This window comes from Oncorhynchus masou, chromosome 19 (genome assembly GCF_036934945.1).
Source record: "Oncorhynchus masou masou isolate Uvic2021 chromosome 19, UVic_Omas_1.1, whole genome shotgun sequence".
Classification (NCBI taxonomy): domain Eukaryota; kingdom Metazoa; phylum Chordata; class Actinopteri; order Salmoniformes; family Salmonidae; genus Oncorhynchus; species Oncorhynchus masou.
In genome coordinates this window covers 18,535,404-18,556,335 of record NC_088230.1, presented here as the reverse complement: position 1 = coordinate 18,556,335, position 20,932 = coordinate 18,535,404, and the positions used below count along the sequence as shown (strand labels likewise).

General features: G+C 44.5%; 1 protein-coding gene across 4 annotated transcripts in view; it reads right to left on the bottom strand.

Annotated features, from left to right (window-relative positions):
- LOC135505932 (calcipressin-2-like) overlaps nucleotides 1-20,932 on the bottom strand; it is a 125,749-nt gene that overhangs the window by 42,935 nt on the left and 61,882 nt on the right. For all 4 annotated transcript variants that reach the window (XM_064925188.1, XM_064925186.1, XM_064925187.1 and 1 more), the window contains 2 exons: nucleotides 7,784-7,957; nucleotides 6,756-6,927 (listed from right to left, as the gene is read on the bottom strand). In XM_064925188.1, coding sequence (XP_064781260.1) covers nucleotides 6,756-6,927; nucleotides 7,784-7,957 — 346 coding nt within the window. The remainder of the gene's footprint in view (nucleotides 1-6,755; nucleotides 6,928-7,783; nucleotides 7,958-20,932) is intronic.

Sequence of the window (20,932 nt, the reverse complement as noted above, 5' to 3'; positions counted from 1 at the left end):
GCACGCCTCCAACTCAATCATCAAGTTTGCGGACGACACAACAGTGGTAGGCTTGATTACCAACAACGACGAGACGGCCTACAGGGAGGAGGTGAGGGCCGTCAACGTCAACAAAACTAAGGAGATGATTGTGGACTTCAGGAAACAGCAGAGGGAACACCCCCCTATCCACATCAATGGAACAGTAGTGGAGAGGGTAGTAAGTTTTAAGTTCCTCGGCATACACATCACAGACAAACTGAATTGGTCCACCCACACAGACAGCATCGTGAAGAAGGCGCAGCAGCGCCTCTTCAACCTCAGGAGGCTGAAGAAATTCGGCTTGTCACCAAAAGCACTCACAAACTTCTACAGATGCACAATCGAGAGCATCCTGGCGGGCTGTATAACCGCCTGGTACGGCAACTGCTCCGCCCACAACCGTAAGGCTCTCCAGAGGGTAGTGAGGTCTGCACAACGCATCACCAGGGGCAAAATACCTGCCCTCCAGGACACCTACACCACCCGATGTTACAGGAAGGCCATAAAGATCATCAAGTACAACAACCACCCAAGCCATTGCCTGTTCACCCCGCTATCATCCAGAAGGCGAGGTCAGTACAGGTGCATCAAAGCTGGGACCGAGAGACTGAAAAACAGCTTCTATCTCAAGGCCATCAGACTGTTAAACAGCAACCACTAACATTGAGTGGCTGCTGTCAACACACTGACTCAACTCCAGCCACTTTAATAATGGGAATTGATGGGAAATTATGTAAAATATATCACAAGCCACTTTAAACAATGCTACCTAATATAATGTTTACATACCCTACATTATTCATCTCATATGTATACGTATATACTGTACTCTATATCATCTACTGCATCTTTATGTAATACATGTATCACTAGCCACTTTAACTATGCCACTTTGTTTACATACTCATCTCATATGTATATACTGTACTCGATACCATCTACTGTATCTTGCCTATGCTGCTCTGTACCATCACTCATTCATATATCTTTATGTACATATTCTTTATCCCCTTACACTTGTGTGTATAAGACAGTCGTTTTGGAATTGTTAGTTAGATTACTTGTTGGTTATTACTGCATTGTCGGAACTAGAAGCACAAGCATTTCGCTACACTCGCATTAACATCTGCTAACCATGTGTATGTGACAAATAAAATTTGATTTGATTTGAGGCTGTATCACATCCGGCCGTAATTGGGAGTCCCATAGGGCGGTGCATCGTCCGGGTTTGGCCGGGGGAGCCTGTCATTGTAAATAAGAATTTGATCTTATCTGACTTGCCCGTTTAAATAAATAAACTGTTTTGCTGTTTTCTGTTTTGCTGAAAAAATGATAAAAGAGTAGGCCTGGGATACACAGCCTGTTTATGGTTTCAGAATTATCTTAGTGACAGAACTCAGGCCATCCTGAATTTCTTGAGATTCAAAAAGATGTCCCTCCGGGTTCAATTTTGGGTCCATTATTGTTCACTTTGTATATTAATGACATAGGAAACACTGTTAATACTTGTAACATTCATCTCTATGCAAATGACACAATTCTGCGCCACCTCAGTGCAGCAGGGAATTTGTGAACTTCAGCATGACTTTGATTCAATTCAGAAAACACAGATCTTAATTAGTGTTAAATACAAGTAAAACCAAGCCATTGCTGTTCTCTAGGTCATGAAATGTTGACCCTGACGACCTGCATATTTGAGCTATAAATGGAGCCCAAATTGAGCTTGTTTTTCAATAGAAGTATCTGGGTGTCTGGATTGATGACAAGTTATCATTCGTAAGTCGCTCTGGATAAGAGCGTCTGCTAAATGACTTAAATGTAAATGTAAATGTAAATAAAATCTGAAGCTAAAATCCAAGATTGTTTTTTTTATATCGAAATATAGATCACAACTTAGTATTAAAAATAGGATAAATATTGTTCAAACAACGCTTCTCCCTGTTTTGAATTTTGGTGACATTGTTTACATGCATTTGACAACCTCTGTTTTAAAACCCTTGGACACTGTCTACCATTCAGCAATACGTTTTATCACAGGGGACAATTTTAGAACTCATCATTGTAGTCTGTATAAAAATGTGGGATGGACCTCTGTCTGTAAGAAGAGAGCTGCATTCTCTTCTATTTACAGTTGAAGTAGGAAGCTTACATACATTTAGGTTGGAGTCATTAAAACTTGTTTTACAACCACTCCACAAATTTCTTGTTAACAAACTATAGTTTTGGCAAGTCAGTTAGGACATCTACTTTGTGTATGACACTCAACAATTGTTTACAGACAGATTATTTCACTTATAATTCACTGTTCCAGTGGGTCAGAAGTTTACATACACTAAGTTGACTGTGCCTTTAATCAGCTTGGAAAATTCCAGAAAATGAAGTCATGGCTTTAGAAGCTTCTGATAGGCTAATTGACATAATTTGAGTCAATTGGAGGTGTACCTGTGGATGTCTTTCAAAGCCTACCTTCAAACTCAGTGCAAACTATTTGCTTGACAACATGGGGAAATCAAAAGAAGTCAGCCAAGACCTCAGAAAAAAATGTAGACCTCCACAAGTCTGTTTCATTCTTGGGAGCAATTTCCAAATGACTGACAGTACCACAGTCATCTGTACAAAACAATGGTAAGCCAGTATAAACACCATGGGACCACACAGCCGTCTTACCGCTCAGGAAGGAGACGCGTTCTGTCTCCTAGAGATGAACATACTTTGTTGCGAAAAGTGCAAATCAATCCCAGAACAACAGAAAAGGACCTATTGAAGATGTTGGCGGAAACAGGTACAAAAGTATCAATATCCACAGTAAAATGAGTCCTATATCGACATAAACTGAAAGGTTGCTCAGAAAGGAAGAGGCCACTGCTCCAAAACCACCATAAAAAAGCCAGACTACAGTTTGCAACTGCACATGGGGACAAAGATCACACTTTTTGGAGAAATGTCCTCTGGTCTGATGAAACAACAATAGAACTGTTTTCCCATAATGACCATCCTTATGTTTGGAGGAAAAAAGGGGAGGCTTGCAAGCTGAAGAACACCATCCCAACCGTGAAGCACGGGGTGGAAGCATCATGTTGTGTAGGTGCTTTGCAAAATAGATGGCATCATGAGGTTGGAAAATTATGTGGATATATTGAAGCAACATATCAAGACATCAGTCTGAAAGTTAATGTTTGGTCGCAAATGGGTCTTCCAAATGGACAATGACCCCAAGCATACTTCAATAGTTGTGGCAAAATGGCTTAAGGACAACAGCATCAAGGTATTGGAGTGGCCATCACAAAGCCCTGACCTCAATCCGAGAAAATCTGTGGGCAGAACTGAAAAAGCGTGTGCGAGCAAGCAGGCCTACAAACCTGACTCAGTTACACTAGCTCAAAATTCACCCAATGTATTGTGGGAAGCTTGTGGAAGGCTCCATGAAACGTTCGACCTAAGTTAAAAAACTAAAAAGCAATGCTACCAAATACTAATTGATTGTATGTAAACTTCTGACCCATTGGCAGGGTATCCTAGTGGTTAGAGTGTTGGACTTGTAACCAAAAGGTTGCAAGTTCAAGCCCCTGAGCTGACAAGGTACAAATCTGTCGTTCTGCCCCTGAACAGGCAGTTAACCCACTGTTCCCAGGCTGTCATTGAAAATAAGAATTTGTTCTTTAACTGACTTGCCAAGTAAAATAAAGGTTAAATTAAAAAATCAAATCTCTCTACTATTATTCTGACGTTTCACATTCTTAAAATAAATTGGTGATCCTAATTGACCTAAGACAGGAAATGTTTACTAGGATTAAATGTCAGGAATTGCAAAAAACTGGGTTTAAATGTATTTGGCTAAGGTGTATGTAAACTTCCAACTTCAACTGTATTTACAAAGCATTTTTACAGAAAATCCCTCTATATGTGACATCATTAATTAAGATAAGAATCATAAGTGACCAAATCCGTTCATAGGAATGGATAACACTAGAGTTACCTCCAGTCTCCACAGATTTGTGTAACAATCTATAGAGTTCACTGCAGCTAGATGTGCTGATGACACTCAGGCAGTTTACATTATTGATTGAGGACCTCTATGTAGTTGAATGTGATTGCTTTTATTAAATGTTTATTTTTGTTTATTGTGCAGAATTAAACTCAGCAAAAAAAGAAACGTCCTCTCGCTGTCAACTGAGTTTATTTTCAGCAACCTTAACATGTGCAAATATTTGTATGAACATAACAAGATTCAACAACAGACAAACTGAACAAGTTCCACAGACATGTGACTAACAGAAATTGAATAATGTGTCCCTGAACAAAGGGGGGGGGGGGATCAAAATCAAAAGTAACAGTCAGTATCTAGTGTGGCCACAAGCTGCATTAAGTACTGCAGTGCATCTCCTCCTCATGGAATGCACCAGATTTGCCAGTTCTTGCTGTGAGATGTTACCCCACTCTTCCATCAAGGCACCTGCAAGTTCGCAGACATTTCTGGCAGGAATGGCCCTAGCCCTCACCCTCCGATCCAACAGGTCCCAGACGTGCTCAATGGGATTGAGATCCGGGTTCTTCGCTGGCAATGGCAGAACACTGACATTCCTGTCTTGCAGAAAATCACGCACAGAACGAGCAGTATGGCTGGTGGCATTGTCATGCTGGAGGGTCATGTCAGGATGAGCCTGCAGGAAGGGTACCACATGAGGGAGGAGGGTGTCTTCCCTGTAACACACAGCGTTGAGATTGCCTGCAATGACAACAAGCTCAGTCCGATGATGCTGTGACACACCGCCCCAGACCATGACGGATCCTCCACCTCCAAATCGATCCCGCTCCAGAGTACAGGCCTCGGTGTAACTCTAATTCCTTCGACGATAAACGCAAATCCAACCATCACCTCTGGTGAGACAAAACTGCGACTCGTCAGTGAAGAGCACTTTTTGCCAGTCCTGTCTGGTTCAGCCATGGTGGGTTTGTGCCCATAGGCGACCTTGTTGCCGGTGATGTCTGGTGAGGACCTGCCTTACAACAGGCCTACAAGCCCACAGTCCAGCCTCTCTCAGCCTATTGCGGACAGTCTGAGCACTGATGCAGGGATTTTGCATTCCTGGTGCAACTCGGGCAGTTGTTGTTGCCATCCTCGACCTGTCCCGCAGGTGTGATGTTCGGATGTACCGATCCTGTGCAGGTGTTGTTGCACGTGGTCTGCCACTATGAGGATGATCAGCTGTCTGCCCTGTCTCCCTGTATCGCTGTCTTAGGCGTCTCATAGTACGGACATTGCAATTTATTGCGCTGGCCACATCTGCAGTCCTCATGCCTCCTTGCAGCATGCCTAAGGCACGTTCATGCAGATGAGCAGGGACCCTGGGCATCTTTCTTTTGGTGTTTGTCAGAGTCAGTAGAAAGGCCTCTTTAGTGTCCTAAGTTTTCATAACTGTGACCTTAATTGCCTACAGTCTGTAAGCTGTTAGTGTCTTAAAGACCATTACACAGGTACATGTTCATTAACTGTATATGGTTCATTGAACAAGCATGGGAAACAATGTTTAAACACTTTACAATGAAGTGAAGTTCTGTGAACTGTGAAGTTATTTGGATTTTTACGAATTATCTTTGAAAGACAGGCTCCTGAAAAAGGTAAGTTTCTTTTTTTTGCTGCGTTTATATTGTTTTATACACGTGTATGTTTAATTCTGTTTTTATTGTAATGTGTAGAGGGCTCTCTTGTCAAATATATTTTTAATCTCAATGTGACTCCCTGTTTAAATAAAGATTCAATAAAATAAATAAATACAAGTAAATTATGCAAGGAGTAAAATTCGATTAAAAAAACAGATAAAAATACACCATATGGACCAGTGGGGACTGTGAAGCAACACAAACATAAGCACAGACACATGCATACAAATGCACGATAACATACGCACTGTACACACACCTACACATGGCTTTTGTGTTTGGCCCTGTCCGGGATGGGGCCACAGTGTCTCCTGACCCCTCCTGTCTCAGCATCCAGTATTTATGCTGCAGTAGTTTATGTGTCGGGGGGCTAGGGTCAGTTTGTTATATCTGGAGTACTTCTCCTGTCCTATTCGGTGTCCTGTGTGAATTTAAGTGTGCTCTTTCTAATTCTCTCTTTCTTTCTCTCTTTCTTTCTCTCTCTCGGAAGACCTGAGCCCTAGGACCATGCCTCAGGACTACCTGACATGATGACTCCTTGCTGTCCCCAGTCCACCTGGCCGTACTGCTGCTCCAGTTTCAACTGTTCTGCCTGTGATTATTAATATTTGACCATGCTGGTCATTTATGAACATTTGAACATCTTGGCCATGTTCTGTTATAATTTCCACCTGGCACAGCCAGAAGAGGACTGGCCACCCCACATAGCCTGGTTCCTCTCTAGGTTTCTTCCTAGGTTTTGGCCTTTCTAGGGAGTTTTTCCTAGCCAACGTGCTTCAACACTTGCATTGCTTGCTGTTTGGGGTTTTAGGCTGGGTTTCTGTACAGCACTTTGAGATATCAGCTGATGTTCGAAGGGCTATATAAATACATTTGATTAGATTAGAAAGATCTGACAGAGAATGGGACAATAGAAAGACCAGACAGAGAATGGGAGACAGAAATGATTGAGAAAAGGAAACATGGAGAGTAATTGAAAGTTGTGAGAGAAGTATTGAGACTGACAAATTAAAACTGACAGAGCGAGGTCGCTCTGTAAGAAACAGTATGCACAATATAGTGGTATAACTCACCGGGGCCCAGCTTGGCCACCGCATAGAGCAGGTCATAGTTGATGACGGTCGTAGCCTCATCTATCTGCTGCCAGCCAATGGGCGGTGAGCCGGGAGGGGAGATGAGAAACTGTTTAGAGGGCTGAGGAGGAGCCAGGTGCAGGTTATCACCATCTGATACTGGGTTCTGGACCTGAGAGAGGAGAGGGAGAGAGAGAGAGAGAGAGAGAGAGAGAGAGAGAGAGAGAGAGAGAGAGAGAGAGAGAGAGAGAAACCAATCATTAGTGAATGTGTTTGAATCCGATGTCTCTTAGTAATAGGCTTGAACAAAAACCTAGTCTAGTGAGGTTGGCCCTCATCATCGCCACCAGGCCTGTCATCTTGACTAATAGCTAATAGGCCTAAATTAGTGCAGATCACATGCAGATGAACCTAATGTAGCGCAGGTGTAGAAAGACGGCTGAGCGGAGTCCCCACTTCCGTTTTTCAGGGGAAACGGAGGATAGGTTGAAAATACTGTACCCCTGAAAAATGGCAACATCCGCGTTCTACCAACGGCGTTAAGGGTGCATGTAGATCACCAGAGTGCTGTGAAGTGTGCTCCAGCCTTCAGGCAACACAACGGAACATTTGGTCCTGCAGATAATAGGTCTTCCCTAACAGGAGAATAACTCATGGACTTAATCTCTCTTTCTCTCTGCCTCAGCGGAGTGTTTGTGACCCTGATATCCTTTGGGAAAGGAATTAGACAGGCCTATTGGCTAATGTGGAGCAATCACACGCTGCTGCAAGGAGGACGGCACACACACACACACACACAAACACACACACAAACACACACACACATACACACCCTGGAGAGGCTTTTAAAGTTAGTCACACTGCAACGGTGACAAAACCTTTTCCATAAACACAGTTTTTTCCCTGAACTATACACCATAACTAAAGCTAGTGTCTTCAGGTGTCCTTTCCTTCCAGCAATAGGCAGCAGAACTATCATAAGGGTAAATCAAAGTCAGTCCTGCCTGTTGTACTGTATAAATACTGACCTGAGCGAAGTAGAGTTTGAGCTTCTTGCCCCTGAAGGGGGTTTCGTGTAGCTCTATCCTGGCGCTTGCTGCTGCTTTGGGGTTGCTGAAGTTGATGCGGACACGCCGGAAGCTCTTGAACAGCTGGAACGTCACCCGCTCATCATAGGACAGGAACAGAGCCTCAAACATCTCCTGAACCAAGACAATATAGGGAGACAAAAACAAACCACATGAAGTTGTGCATAATATGGTTTCAGGTGGTAAATGCCGAAGCATGAATAATTCAGATAGACATACAGTAAGCCCTGAGGGAGAAAGAGACCGGCTGCAGTGTCTGGGGTGAGGCTCTATATTTATCACAGCCTCCACCAGTCCCCACAGAATCCAGGTAACAACCTGTTAATCATGCCCAGGGGATGCTGCATGTCTCTGTGTTGTTTTATTGGGTGCAGTCGAGATGATGTTTTCTGATGCAGACCAAATAAATCGGCCATTCATTAAGCCTGGCCAGAGGAGAGAAGGAGCAAGAGAGAAGTGCGAGAGGGAACGAGAGAGCGAGGAAAAACGTGTGTGTGTGTGTTTGGAATCTATCCGCTCGCTTAGCATTCATTTCCTCCTGCGGAGTAGAGCTAATGAAAGGTGTCTTATCTGAGCATCATCTCCCAGACCTGCCCTGGGATCCATAGAGAAAGGAGAGAGAGTAGAAAGGCAGAGAGTAGAAAGGGAGAGGGGAGAAGTGCAGCAATTTGGATACAGCGGAAGGCAGAGTTGGGGGAGAGAGGGACACAGGGTAGAGGAAAGAGGAGAAACAAAGAGGAAGAGGGAGTCTTTTCCTCATTTCCTCAGACCAGGGGGCCACAGTCAGTTCTGGGAAAATCTACCACAACCTCTGGGCTCTACAGCCTGATCGCTAACACAACATCTCTGTTACTGTAGCTATGTCTGTCCTCTATGACCACACCTCATAACCCCAGGATAGAATTAATAGGTTATAGCCAGACCAGGTTATACACAGAACAAGTGTGCAATAGGGATGATTGTGTCAAACACTCAATTCTGTGAATTAAGACACTCAACCGAAAAGTAAATCTCTCACCTCAGTTAACTCACACGACTGGTACTTTCACCAAATGAGACGTTTGTTCACAATAACAAGCAGGTCTTAAACACAGCATTAAAGACAGAGCAGAGCATATGGCCTACAGTATTTCCCCTCCCTCCCTCCCACATGGTGATGAGCGGAGATGCTGTTCTAGCAGACTCTAAACGAGCCATTTCATTCAGCCAGTAATGAATGTGAAGATGAGCACTTTTAAAGAGATAATCTGGTGCTTAACCGTCCATCTGAAGAAATATTTGCTGTAAATTAATTAGCAGTGCATGGGTAAAAAAAACAACCAAATAAAATAAACACTTGAACAGGGATTTCACTACTGCCACAATCAAATGTCGACTGCATTATCTACCAAGGGAATTCTCTTCGATTATAATCACAGACGTACATATTCCCTCCCAAGCAGACACATCGATGGCCCTGAACGAACTTTATTTGACTCTATGTAAACTGGAAACCACATATCCTGAGGCTGCATTCATTGTAGCTGGGGATTTTAACAAGGCTAATCTGAAAACAAGACTCGCTAAATTCTATCAGCATATCGATTGTGCTACCAGGGCTGGTAAAACCTTGGATCATTGTTATTCTAACTTCCGCGACGCATATAAGGCCCTCCCCCGCACTCCATTCAGAAAAGCTGACCACGACCTCATTTTGTTGCTTCCAGCCTACAGACAGAAATTAAAACAAGAAGCTCCAGCGCTCAGGTCTGTTCAATGCTGGACCGACCAATCTGATTCCACGCTTCAAGACTGCTTCGATCACGTGGATTGGGATATGTTCCGCATTGCGTCCAACAACAACATTGACGAATACGCTGATTCGGTGAGCGAGTTCATTAGAAAGTGCATCTGCGACGCTATACCCACAGCAACGATTAAAACATTCCCAAACCAGAAACCGTGGATTGACGGCAGCATTCGCACGAAACTGAAAGCGCGAACCACTGCTTTTAAGCAGGGCAAGGTGACTGGAAACATGACCGAATACAAACAGTGTAGCTATTCCCTCCGCAAGGCAATCGAACAAGCTACGTGTCAGTATAGAGACAAAGCAGAGTCGCAATTCAACGGCTCAGACACAAGAGGAATGTCGCAGGGTCTACAGTAAATCACGGATTACAAAAAGAAAACCAGCCCTGTCGCCTACCAGGATGTCTTGCTCCCCGACAGACTAAATAACTTTTTTGCTCGCTTTGAGGACAATACAGTGCCACTGACGCGGCCCACTACCAAAACCTACGGGCTCCCCTTCACTGCAGACGACGTGAGTAAAACATTTAAACGTGTTAACCCTCACAAGGCTGCAGGCCCAGACGGCACCCCCAGCCACGTCCTCAGAGCATGCGCAGACCAGCTGGCTGGTGTGTTTACGGACATATTCAATCAATCCTTATCCCAGTCTGCTGTTCCCACATGCTTCAAGAGGACCACCATTGTTCCTGTTCCCAAGAAAGCTAAGGTAAATGAGCTAAACGACTACCACCCCGTAGCACTCACTTCCGTCATCATGAAGTGCTTTGAGAGACTAGTCAAGGACCATATCACCTCCACCCTACCTGACACCCTAGACCCACTCCAATTTGCTTACCGCCCCAATAGGTCCACAGACGACACAATTTTACATTTACATTTACATTTAAGTCATTTAGCAGAAGCTCTTATCCAGAGCGACTTACAAATTGGTGAATTCACCTTCTGACATCCAGTGGAACAGCCACTTTACAATAGTGCATCTAAATCATTTAAGGGGGGGGGTGAGAAGGATTACTTTATCCTATCCTAGGTATTCCTTGAAGAGGTGGGGTTTCAGGTGTCTCCGGAAGGTGGTGATTGACTCCGCTGTCCTGGCGTCGTGAGGGAGTTTGTTCCACCATTGGGGGGCCAGAGCAGCGAACAGTTTTGACTGGGCTGAGCGGGAACTGTACTTCCTCAGTGGTAGGGAGGCGAGCAGGCCAGAGGTGGATGAACGCAGTGCCCTTGTTTGGGTGTAGGGCCTGATCAGAGCCTGGAGGTACTGCGGTGCCGTTCCCCTCACAGCTCCGTAGGCAAGCACCATGGTCTTGTAGCGGATGCGAGCTTCAACTGGAAGCCAGTGGAGAGAGCGGAGGAGCGGGGTGACGTGAGAGAACTTGGGAAGGTTGAACACCAGACGGGCTGCGGCGTTCTGGATGAGTTGTAGGGGTTTAATGGCACAGGCAGGGAGCCCAGCCAACAGCGAGTTGCAGTAATCCAGACGGGAGATGACAAGTGCCTGGATTAGGACCTGCGCCGTTTCCTGTGTGAGGCAGGGTCGAACTCTGCGGATGTTGTAGAGCATGAACCTACAGGAACGGGCCACCGCAATCACAACCACACTGCCCTAACTCATCTGAACAAGAGGAATACCTATGAGAGAATGCTGTTCATCGACTACAGCTCAGCATTTAACACCATAGTACCCTCCAAACTCGTCATCAAGCTCGAGACCCTGGGTCTCGACCCCGCCCTGTGCAACTGGGTACTGGACTTCCTGATGGGCCGCCACCAGGTGGCGAGGGTAGGTAACAACATCTCTACCCCGCTGATCCTCAACACTGGGGCCCCACAACGGTGCATTCTGAGCCATCTTCTGTACTCCCTGTTCACCCACGACTGAGTGGCCATGCACGCCTCCAACTCAATCATCAAGTTTGCGGACGACACAACAGTGGTAGGCTTGATTACCAACAACGACAAGACGGCCTACAGGGAGAAGGTGAGGGCCCTCGGAGTGTGGTGTCAGGAAAATAACCTCACACTCAACGTCAACAAAACAAAGGAGATTATTGTGGACTTCAGGAAACAGCAGAGGGAGCACCCCCCTATCCACATCGACGGGACAATAGTAGAGAGGGTAGTAAGTTTTAAGTTACTCGGCGTCCACATCACAGACAAACTGAATTGGTCCACCCACACAGACAGCGTTGTGAAGAAGGCGCAGCAGCGCCTCTTCAACCTCAGCAGGCTGAAGAAATTCGGCTTGTCACCAAAAGCACTCACAAACTTCTACAGATGTACAATCGAGAGCATCAAGGCGGGCTGTATCACCGCCTGGTACGGCAACTGCTCTGCCCACAACCGTAAAGGCTCTCCAGAGGGTAGTGAGGTCTGCACAACGCATCACCGGGGGCAAACTACCTGCCCTCCAGGACACCTACACCACCCGATGTCACAGGAAGGTCATAAAGATCATCAAGGACAACAACCACCCGAGCCACTGCCTGTTCACCCTGATATCATCCAGAAGGCGAGGTCAGTACAGGTGCATCAAAGCAGGGAGACTGAAAAACAGCTTCTATCTCAAGGCCATCAGACTGTTAAACAGCCATCACTAACATTGAGTAGCCGCTGCCAACATACTGACTCAACTCGAGCCACTTCAATAATGGGAATTGATGGAAATTGATGGAAAAATATATCACTAGCGACTCAACAAAGCTACTTAATATAATGTTTACATACCCTACATTACTCATCTCATATGTATATGTATATACTGTACTCTTTTCCATCTACTGCATCTTGCTATCTTTATGTAATACATGTATCACTAGCCACTGTAAACAAAGCTACTTAATATAATGTTTATATACCCTACATTACTCATCTCATATGTATATAATGTACTCTATACCATCTACTGCATCTTGCCTATGCCGTTCTGTACCATCACTCATTCATATATCTTTATGTACATACTTTATCCCTTTACACTTGTGTGTATAAGGTAGTAGTTGTGGAATTGTTAGGTTAGATTACTCGTTGGTTATTACTGCATTGTCGGAACTAGAAGCACAAGCATTTCGCTCCACTCGCATTAACATCTGCTAACCATGTGTATGTGACAAATAAAATGTGATTTGATTTACATCCTCCTTAGAAGGATCAGCAATAGTGAGACTGCCTGGGCAGGTTACAGAGAGCGTGTTCATGTACAGTTCATGTACATCAAGTCAATGGATCTTTTGTTCGTCAGTTAATACATTCCGAGCCAAGGAAGAGTTTTAGATTCGGCTGTGCTCCCTCGAATAAACAATGTGACCACGTACCATCGTTTAAAAGATGTCTGTTAAAACTAGTCTGACAGAATAGCCTAGTTCCAAGATGCCACATCTCATCCCCATCAAAACATCTATTCACAACACTCTGAGTCAGTCAGATACAATAGTCGTCTATCAGCACGCCTGACAAAGAGAGCGCATTAGCAGCTCGTTATGTCAGAGCCGGTGACAGACGAAAATATGACTTCCTTGGTGGAGCTGGTCTGTAGAGACAGGCAGTCACTTCCCAAACTAGTACATGTGTCTCAGAGTTTGTTTCCTGTCAGTGTGTGTGAGATCGGTGGCGTGTAGCAGGCTCCCGATGCCTAGTAAGTGTCCTGGGAGCTGACAGCTGGGACCGGTATGTGTCTGTCCTGATTGGGGGGCTGGAAATGAGTGGTGACAGCTCAGTTTGCTGTACTCCTCCCCTTCGACAGGTGAGGGGGTGTAAAATAGAGAGGTCCGGTGGAGGAGGACCTGGCTCACTGTAGGTGCCTTGGATCAGCACTTTAACAGTTTCCCTCTGCGTTGTCAGAGTAGTGGGAATGAATACAGCAGCAAATGTTGCTGCTTCAACGTTTCACCTCGGTAGCATGTTCTTCTGCCTTTCAATAAGCCAGAGCAGTAGGATTACGTTGCCCCCGAGACATCGATAAGAGGTCATGTTTGCATTCCTCTACCCGAATGGTCTAAGCTCAAGATTGAGGCAAACTGCTCCTAGATCTGTACCTAGAAGCAACTTCTAGCCCGAGTTAAGGCTAAAGCAGACGTAATGTTGCGTCTAACTCATGAACAAAAATTGACTGGGTTCCCTCTCTGTACAACAATATTCCAACTCAGGTGATGTATCCATCTCCAAGACTCTAGAGCCTCAGACCCACACCACACAGAGGAGGAAAGTGTTTCAGCAGTAGGATAGAAAGCAACACCAGCAGGGCAGTGTGTGGATCTGAGCTGGCTTAGCATGGAACCTGTCACACATGAAACCTGATCCACCAATCAGTAACATCACCCTCTGGGTCAGGTTTATGTTCCATCACTAAGGCTTTAGCTTACATAGGCCTAATGGCATTAAAATACGTGGCCTGCTCTACTTTAGAGTGTTCTGCAGAGAAGGCATTGTGAGTGTAATTCGAGAATAGATCACATTCTTTCGCAAATATGGACAGCGAGGTGAGGAGTGGAGGAAAAGAGAGGGAGGGTTTCGTTGGAGCTGGAATGGAGGGAACATACTGTAGCTTTCTAAAAATACTCTTTCTCTCTCCACCTGCCGACCGATCCATGCATTACCAAAGAGCTGGTGGGCACGCACATTCCTCCTAGTTAAGCAAATGGCTCAGGCACATTACTGGTGGAATAACGCATGATGCTCAGGAGGAGAGATTGATAAAAATAGCTTCAGAATGATGAGAATTAGAGAGGCTGAGGCCCTGATGTCATCTGGACGGGTATGTTTGGGGGTGTTTGTGTGTGTGTGTGTGTGTGTGTGTGTGTGTGTGTGTGTGTGTGTGTGTGTGTGTGTGTGTGTGTGTGTGTGTGTGTGTGTGTGTGGCTATGTACAGAAGGCTTTCAGGACACTTATCAGCCTAATGGTTAGTGAGAGTGTGTCCATAACAAACGTATCAAACACTGCGGAGGCTCAAAGACAAATAAGGTCAGAAAAGTGATTAGGAAAGACGGTGTTAGACTGGAGGGGCAGGGAGGATGTGCAAGCATACAGCTGCTGTTAGAGGGGATGACCAGGAAGGACAGGATGGGAGTGAGTCAGTGATGGTACTTCTTGTTGGCGAGGCCCATTACTTGTCTGGAGCTGCTTCCAGAGGCGTAGCTAGGTCAGGATGCATCACAGATGCTCTTATCCAAAGCAATACAAAATACATTAAGGAAATTACAATGATCTTGCAGAAGCATTACTGTAGTTCAACATCACACATTTTGGTTCCTCTCTAGGTTTCTTCCTAGGTTCCTGCCTTTCTAGGGAGTTTTTCCCAGCCAGCGTGCTTCTACATCTGCATTCCTTGCTCTTTGGGGTTTTAGACTGGGTATTTAATATAAGCACTTTGTGACATCTGCTGATGTAAAAAGGGCTTTATAAAATAGATTTGATTTTCTCCTCCAGTGATAGTGAAGGCTGGCAGCAGCCTGAAGCATATTGAGTTTCACTTTGACTGACCGTTACCATATTTCAAAGCAAGGTCCCTGCAATACTGAGACATCCAGGTAGAATGCATTAGACATTCTCTACCGTAGTGTGATGTATCATATTACTTTAAGAGAGGAGAAAATGGATGAATATGACTGATACAACCTCTAGAAACGCCAAAGAATCCAACACATTCTGACCGCACACACACACACACACACACACACACACACACACACACACACACACACACACACACACACACACACACACACACACACACGCACACACACAGGTGCAGCCAATTATTCAAAGCAACGTTTTCCCCATGCAAACTATATATCACTTTGAGAATGACTCAGAGTTGACTCGTTAGTGAGACAGGGGATCCGACTACTTTTCCAAAGCAATGATCTGTCCGAAGGTATTAACTGTCATCTAATGTTCTGACGCAGAACCATCCAAATGTAGTCTGTGGATGACAGCAGGAGTAGAGGAGAGGAGGACATGTAACTCATCTTGCACAGTGCTTTGTGTTTCAGAGCTGATGAGTTGGAAAGTGGTGGTGCTCGTGTGGGGTTATATGTTTAAATCAGGTGATGTGAATGGGTGACAGAACATGCTCAAACGAGACCTACTGCTACACACAGTGAAGTGTGTTAAGAGCAAAGCATGAGGTGCCATTTTGCTAACTGTTGCCACAGGGTTATGCAACATCAGCATATTTCAATAAATCTAGCACAAAGTAGCACAACGAACAATAATACTCAACATAAACAACGATGACCTAGAAAATATTACGCAGGATGAAAAAGACGAGTCCACTGAAACTCATTACGCTTCGACAACATTGACACAAGCCAAAGGCAATAGGAGAATTTCTGGGCTAAAATAATGCACACAGCGGAGGTACGCTGGAAATGCAGAGCAGCTTCCAGTATTTCACCGTTCCGACTCTGAGCTGTCCTGTGTTGTGCTCTCTCTGCACTCAGAATGTTAACGAGAAACAGCTTGTGTTCTGTTCCTGTTTTCACTGGAGATTCCAGGCACAGCGTTCCAGAACACTCACACAGCATCCCCAACCAGGAGGGACTGACTGGGTGCAACATTCCACTACAGAGGACAGACAGGAATGACTAGGACATGGCTAATTCATCTTAACTGACCTTCCAAGTGACCTGAGGCTTTAGCCGGGCCAGACTGACTGTACATTGCAGATGAGGATTTGAGCACACTCAATCTCGCTAGTGATTGAATAAATATGCATAAAGTATGCTACAGATGTAGGATCTTAATTTGACCAACCTTTTGCAGGAGAAGAGGGTGAGAAGATTAAGAACTCCTTGAGTTTCTCTTTGGAGATACAGTGAGGAGATCTGGCATGAGAAAGAGGGTAGCATTGTGTTCCCAAAGACTTGCCCCGGCTCCTTCTAGGCAACGGGCCGAGAGAAATACACAAAGAAAATGTATTCTGAAAGAGAGCAAGCAGCTTATTCCCTGGAGGGGAAAGCCTTGTGCTTGGCCACCACTAGCATCTGTTTAAGGTACCATCTCAGTATCTCACTCTTCAGATGAGTCTCAGAGCCCAGGAGGCACGGAGTCTTCTGTTGTCTCTTCCATCTAACATCAACACAGAAGAGATATTGCATAACTAGGACCATGAGTGTTTTTGAAAATCTGATTTGACCAGGAAAAGGTCACATGGTCTTGACATAACATATGGGTGAATAGGAGTTGACGATGACTTAACAGTGTAATGTGTATGCTGTGATGCAGAACTGTCATCGTCGAGGCCTGCTGCTCACACCATGACGATGTGACCAACACAATCCTTCCAAGAAAAAGGGAAGCCATGGTGTATCCATTCAATTGGGTTTTACTGTCCACACCCTTTATGGTGGTTTAGTTACAGACCACAAAGCCTTTAGTGGCGTGACTCCCATGCTGGATCAGCTGAGGAGAGTCTTTGTGGGTTATGATGATATTTGGCATGAGATTGAATGGGAAAGTAACCATCCTGGGAACAAGGTGAGGAGACCGTAGCGTCGCAGTGGTTATAGCAACACGATAAACACGGGGACACAACACTGGCTGTCAACATACTGCACACAGTGTTTGAGAGAAATAAGAATATTTCACCTACATTTAAACAGGTAGGCAAGTTGAGAACAAGTTCTCATTTGCAACTGTGACCTGGCCAAGATAAAGCAAAGCAGTGCGACATAAACAACACAGAGTTACGCATGGGATAAACAAACATACAGTCAATAACATTAGAAAAATCTATATACAGTGTGTGCAAATGTAGCAACATTAGGGAGGTAAGGCAAAGAAATTGGCCATAGTGGCGAAAAAATTACTATTTAGCAATTAAACACTGGAGTGATAGATGTGCAGAAGATGAATGTGCAAGTAGAGATACTGGGGTGCAAAGGAGCAAAAATAAATAAATAACAATATGGGGATGAGGTAGATGGGTGGGCTATTTACAGATGGGCTGTGTACAGGTGCAACAATCAGTAAGCTGCTCTGAAAAGCTGATTCTTAAAGTTAGTGAGGGAGATATAAGACTTCAGCTTCAGTGATTCTTGCAATTCGTTACAGTCATTGGCAGCAGAGAACTGGAAGGAAAGGCGGCCAAAGGAGGAGTTGGCTTCGGGGATGACCAGTGAAATATACCTGCTGTAGCACGTGCTACGGGTGGATGCTGCTATGGTGACCGGTGTCACGAACCGACTCAAAGCCCGTAACAAAGGGAGACAACGTGGAGATAAGGAGTAACAAAATATATATTTATTAACCAAAGCAACTAAGGAAAATATACAATGGTGTGTGTAATCAGTAATCAGTAGTGTAAGTGAGTGTTTTGCATGCATGAATGTGATAATGCAAGGTGTTGAAAGGTGCCAATGCAAACAAACAATAGGCCACCAAGAACCACAACACAATCTATAAAGGTGTCTGCATGGAGAGAGTCTCCTCCATGAATGTGGAAGAGGTCTATTTATCCTGGGACACACCTGGCCCAGGTGTTTCCCATGTAGCTGACGACCCTCCCCAACTCCGCCCACCGGCATCCTAATAAGGAAACAAGAACAAAGACAGAATACGGCAGACAGAGTGGGAGGGTCGTCACACCGGAGAGCTGAGATAAGGCATTACCTAGAAAAGACTTATAGATGACCTGGAGCCAGTGGGTTTTGCGACAAATATGAAGCGACGGCCAGCCAACGAGAGCATACAGGTCGCAGTGGTGGGTAGTACAGTTGAAGTCTGAAGTTTACATACACTTAGGTTGGAGTCATTAAAACTCATTTTTGAGCCACTCCACACATTTCTTGTTGACACACTATAGTTTAGGCAAGTTGGTTTGGACATCTACTTTGTGCATGTCACAAGTAAGCACGGGGTGGCAGCATCATGTTGAAGGAAAAATAGATGGCATCATGAAGAGGGAAAATAATATGGATGTATTGAAGCAACATGTCAAGACATCAGTCAGGAAGTTAAAGCTTAGTCGCAAATGGGTCTTCCAAATGGACAATGACCCCAAGCATACTTCCAAAGTTGTGCAAAATGGCTTAAGGACAGCAACTTTAAGGTATTGGAGATGCCATCCCAAAGGCCTGACCTCAATCCCATAGAACATTTGTGGGCAGAACTGAAAAAGCATGTGCGAGCAAGGAGGCTTATAAATCTGACTCAGTCACACCAGCTCTGTCAGAAGGAATGGGCCAAAACTAACCTAACTTATTGTGGGAAGCTTGTGGAAGGCTACCCAAAACGTTTGACCCAAGTTAAACAATTGAAAGGTAATGCTACCAAATACTAATTGAGTGTATGTAAACTTCTGACCCACTGGGAATGTGATGAAAGGAATAAAAGCTGGAAAAAATAATTCTCTCTACTATTATTCTGACATTTCACATTTTTAAAATGAAGTGGTGATCCTAACTGACCTAAGACAATTAATTTGTACTAGGATTAAATGTCAGGAATTGTGAAAAACTGAGTTTAAATTGGCTAAGGTGTATGTAAAATTCCGACTTCAACTGTATTTGGGGCTTTGGTAACAAAACCAACTGCATTGTGATAGACTACATCCAGTTTGCTGAGTAGAGTGTTGAAGGCTATTTTGTAAATGACATCGCCAAAGTCAAGGATCGGTAGGATAGTCAGTTTTACGAAGGTATGTTTGGCAGCATGGATGCTTTGTTGCGAAATAGGTAGCAGATTCTAGATTTAATTTTGGATTGGAGATGCTTAATGTGATTCTGGAAGGAGAGTTTATAGTTTAACTTCTTGAAACTCCCCATCCCGGATCCGGGATCGTGACTAAGCCTCAGGCTCATTAGCATAACGCAACGTTAACGATTTCTGAAAATCGCAAATAAAATTAAAATAATGCGTTTGCTCTCAAGCTTAGCCTTTTCTTAACAACACTGTCATCTCAGATTTTCAAAATATGCTTTTGAACCATAGAAATGGACTAATTTGTGTAAGAGTATGCAAAGCTAGCATAGCATTTTGTGTAGCATGTAGCACGCAACATTTTCACAAAAGCCAGATAACCAAATAAATAAAATCATTTACCTTTGAAGAGCTTCTGATGTTTTCAATGAGGAGACTCCCAGCCACATACCAGATGCGCAGTGTTTCCTGAAAGCGTCTGTGTGTAGGAGAAATCGTTCCGTTTTCTACATTGCGCCTGGCTACCGAAACGAACCGAAAATGCAGTCACCTACAACGTGAAACTTTTTCCGGATTAACTACATAATATCGACCGAAACATGGCAAACGTTGTTTGGAATCAATCCTCAAGGCGTTTTTTCACATATCTCTTCATTGACATGCAGTTCGTGGAAGCTTGCTTCCCTCTCTGTGTCCCATGGAAAAATACTGGCAGGTGACTTTTGCGCACCAATTTCGGCGCAGGACACCGGGCGGACACGTGGTAAATGTGGTCTCTTATGGTCAATCTTCCAATGATCTGCCTACAAATACGTCACAATGCTGCAGACACCTTGGGGAAACGACAGAAAGGGCAGACTCATTCCTCTTGCGTTCACAGCCATATAAGGAGATCATGACAAACAGAGCCTCAAAAATCCTTGTAATTTCCTGGATGCCATCTCATCTTGGTTTTGCCTGAAGCTCACGTTAAAGGGCACGCACAGAGAAGATATTTGTATTTCTGGACACGTCAGAGTGTTTTCTTTCGAACAGTAGCAATTATATGCATAGTCGAGCATCTTTTTGTGACAAAATATCTTGTTTAAAACGGGAACGTTTTTCATCCAAAAATGAAATAGCGCCACCATAGATGTAAGAGGTTAACCAGACACCTAGGTATTTGTAGTTGCCCAAATATTCTAAGTCAGAACCGTCCAGAGTTGTGATGCTAGACGAACGGGCAGGTGCAGGCAGCGATCGGTTGAAGAGCATTAATTTAGTTTTACTTGCATTTAAGAGCAGTTGGAGGCCACGGAAGGAGTGTTGTATGGCATTGAAGCTTGTCTGGAGGTTAGTTAACACAGTGTCCAAAGAATGGCCAGAAGTATACAAAATGGTGTCGTCTGCGTAGAGGTGGATCAGAGAATCACCAGCAGCAAGAGCGACATCATTGATGTATACAGAGAAAAGACTCAGCCCGAGATTTGAACCCTGTGGCACCCCCATAGAGACTGACAGAGGTCATGAAAACAGGCCCTCCGATTTGACACACTAAACTCTATCTGAGAAGTAGTTGGTGAACCAGGCGAGGTAGTCATTTGAGTTACAAAGACTGTTGAGTCTGCCAATAAGAACGTGGTGATTGACAGAGTCGAAATCCTTGGCCAGGTCGAT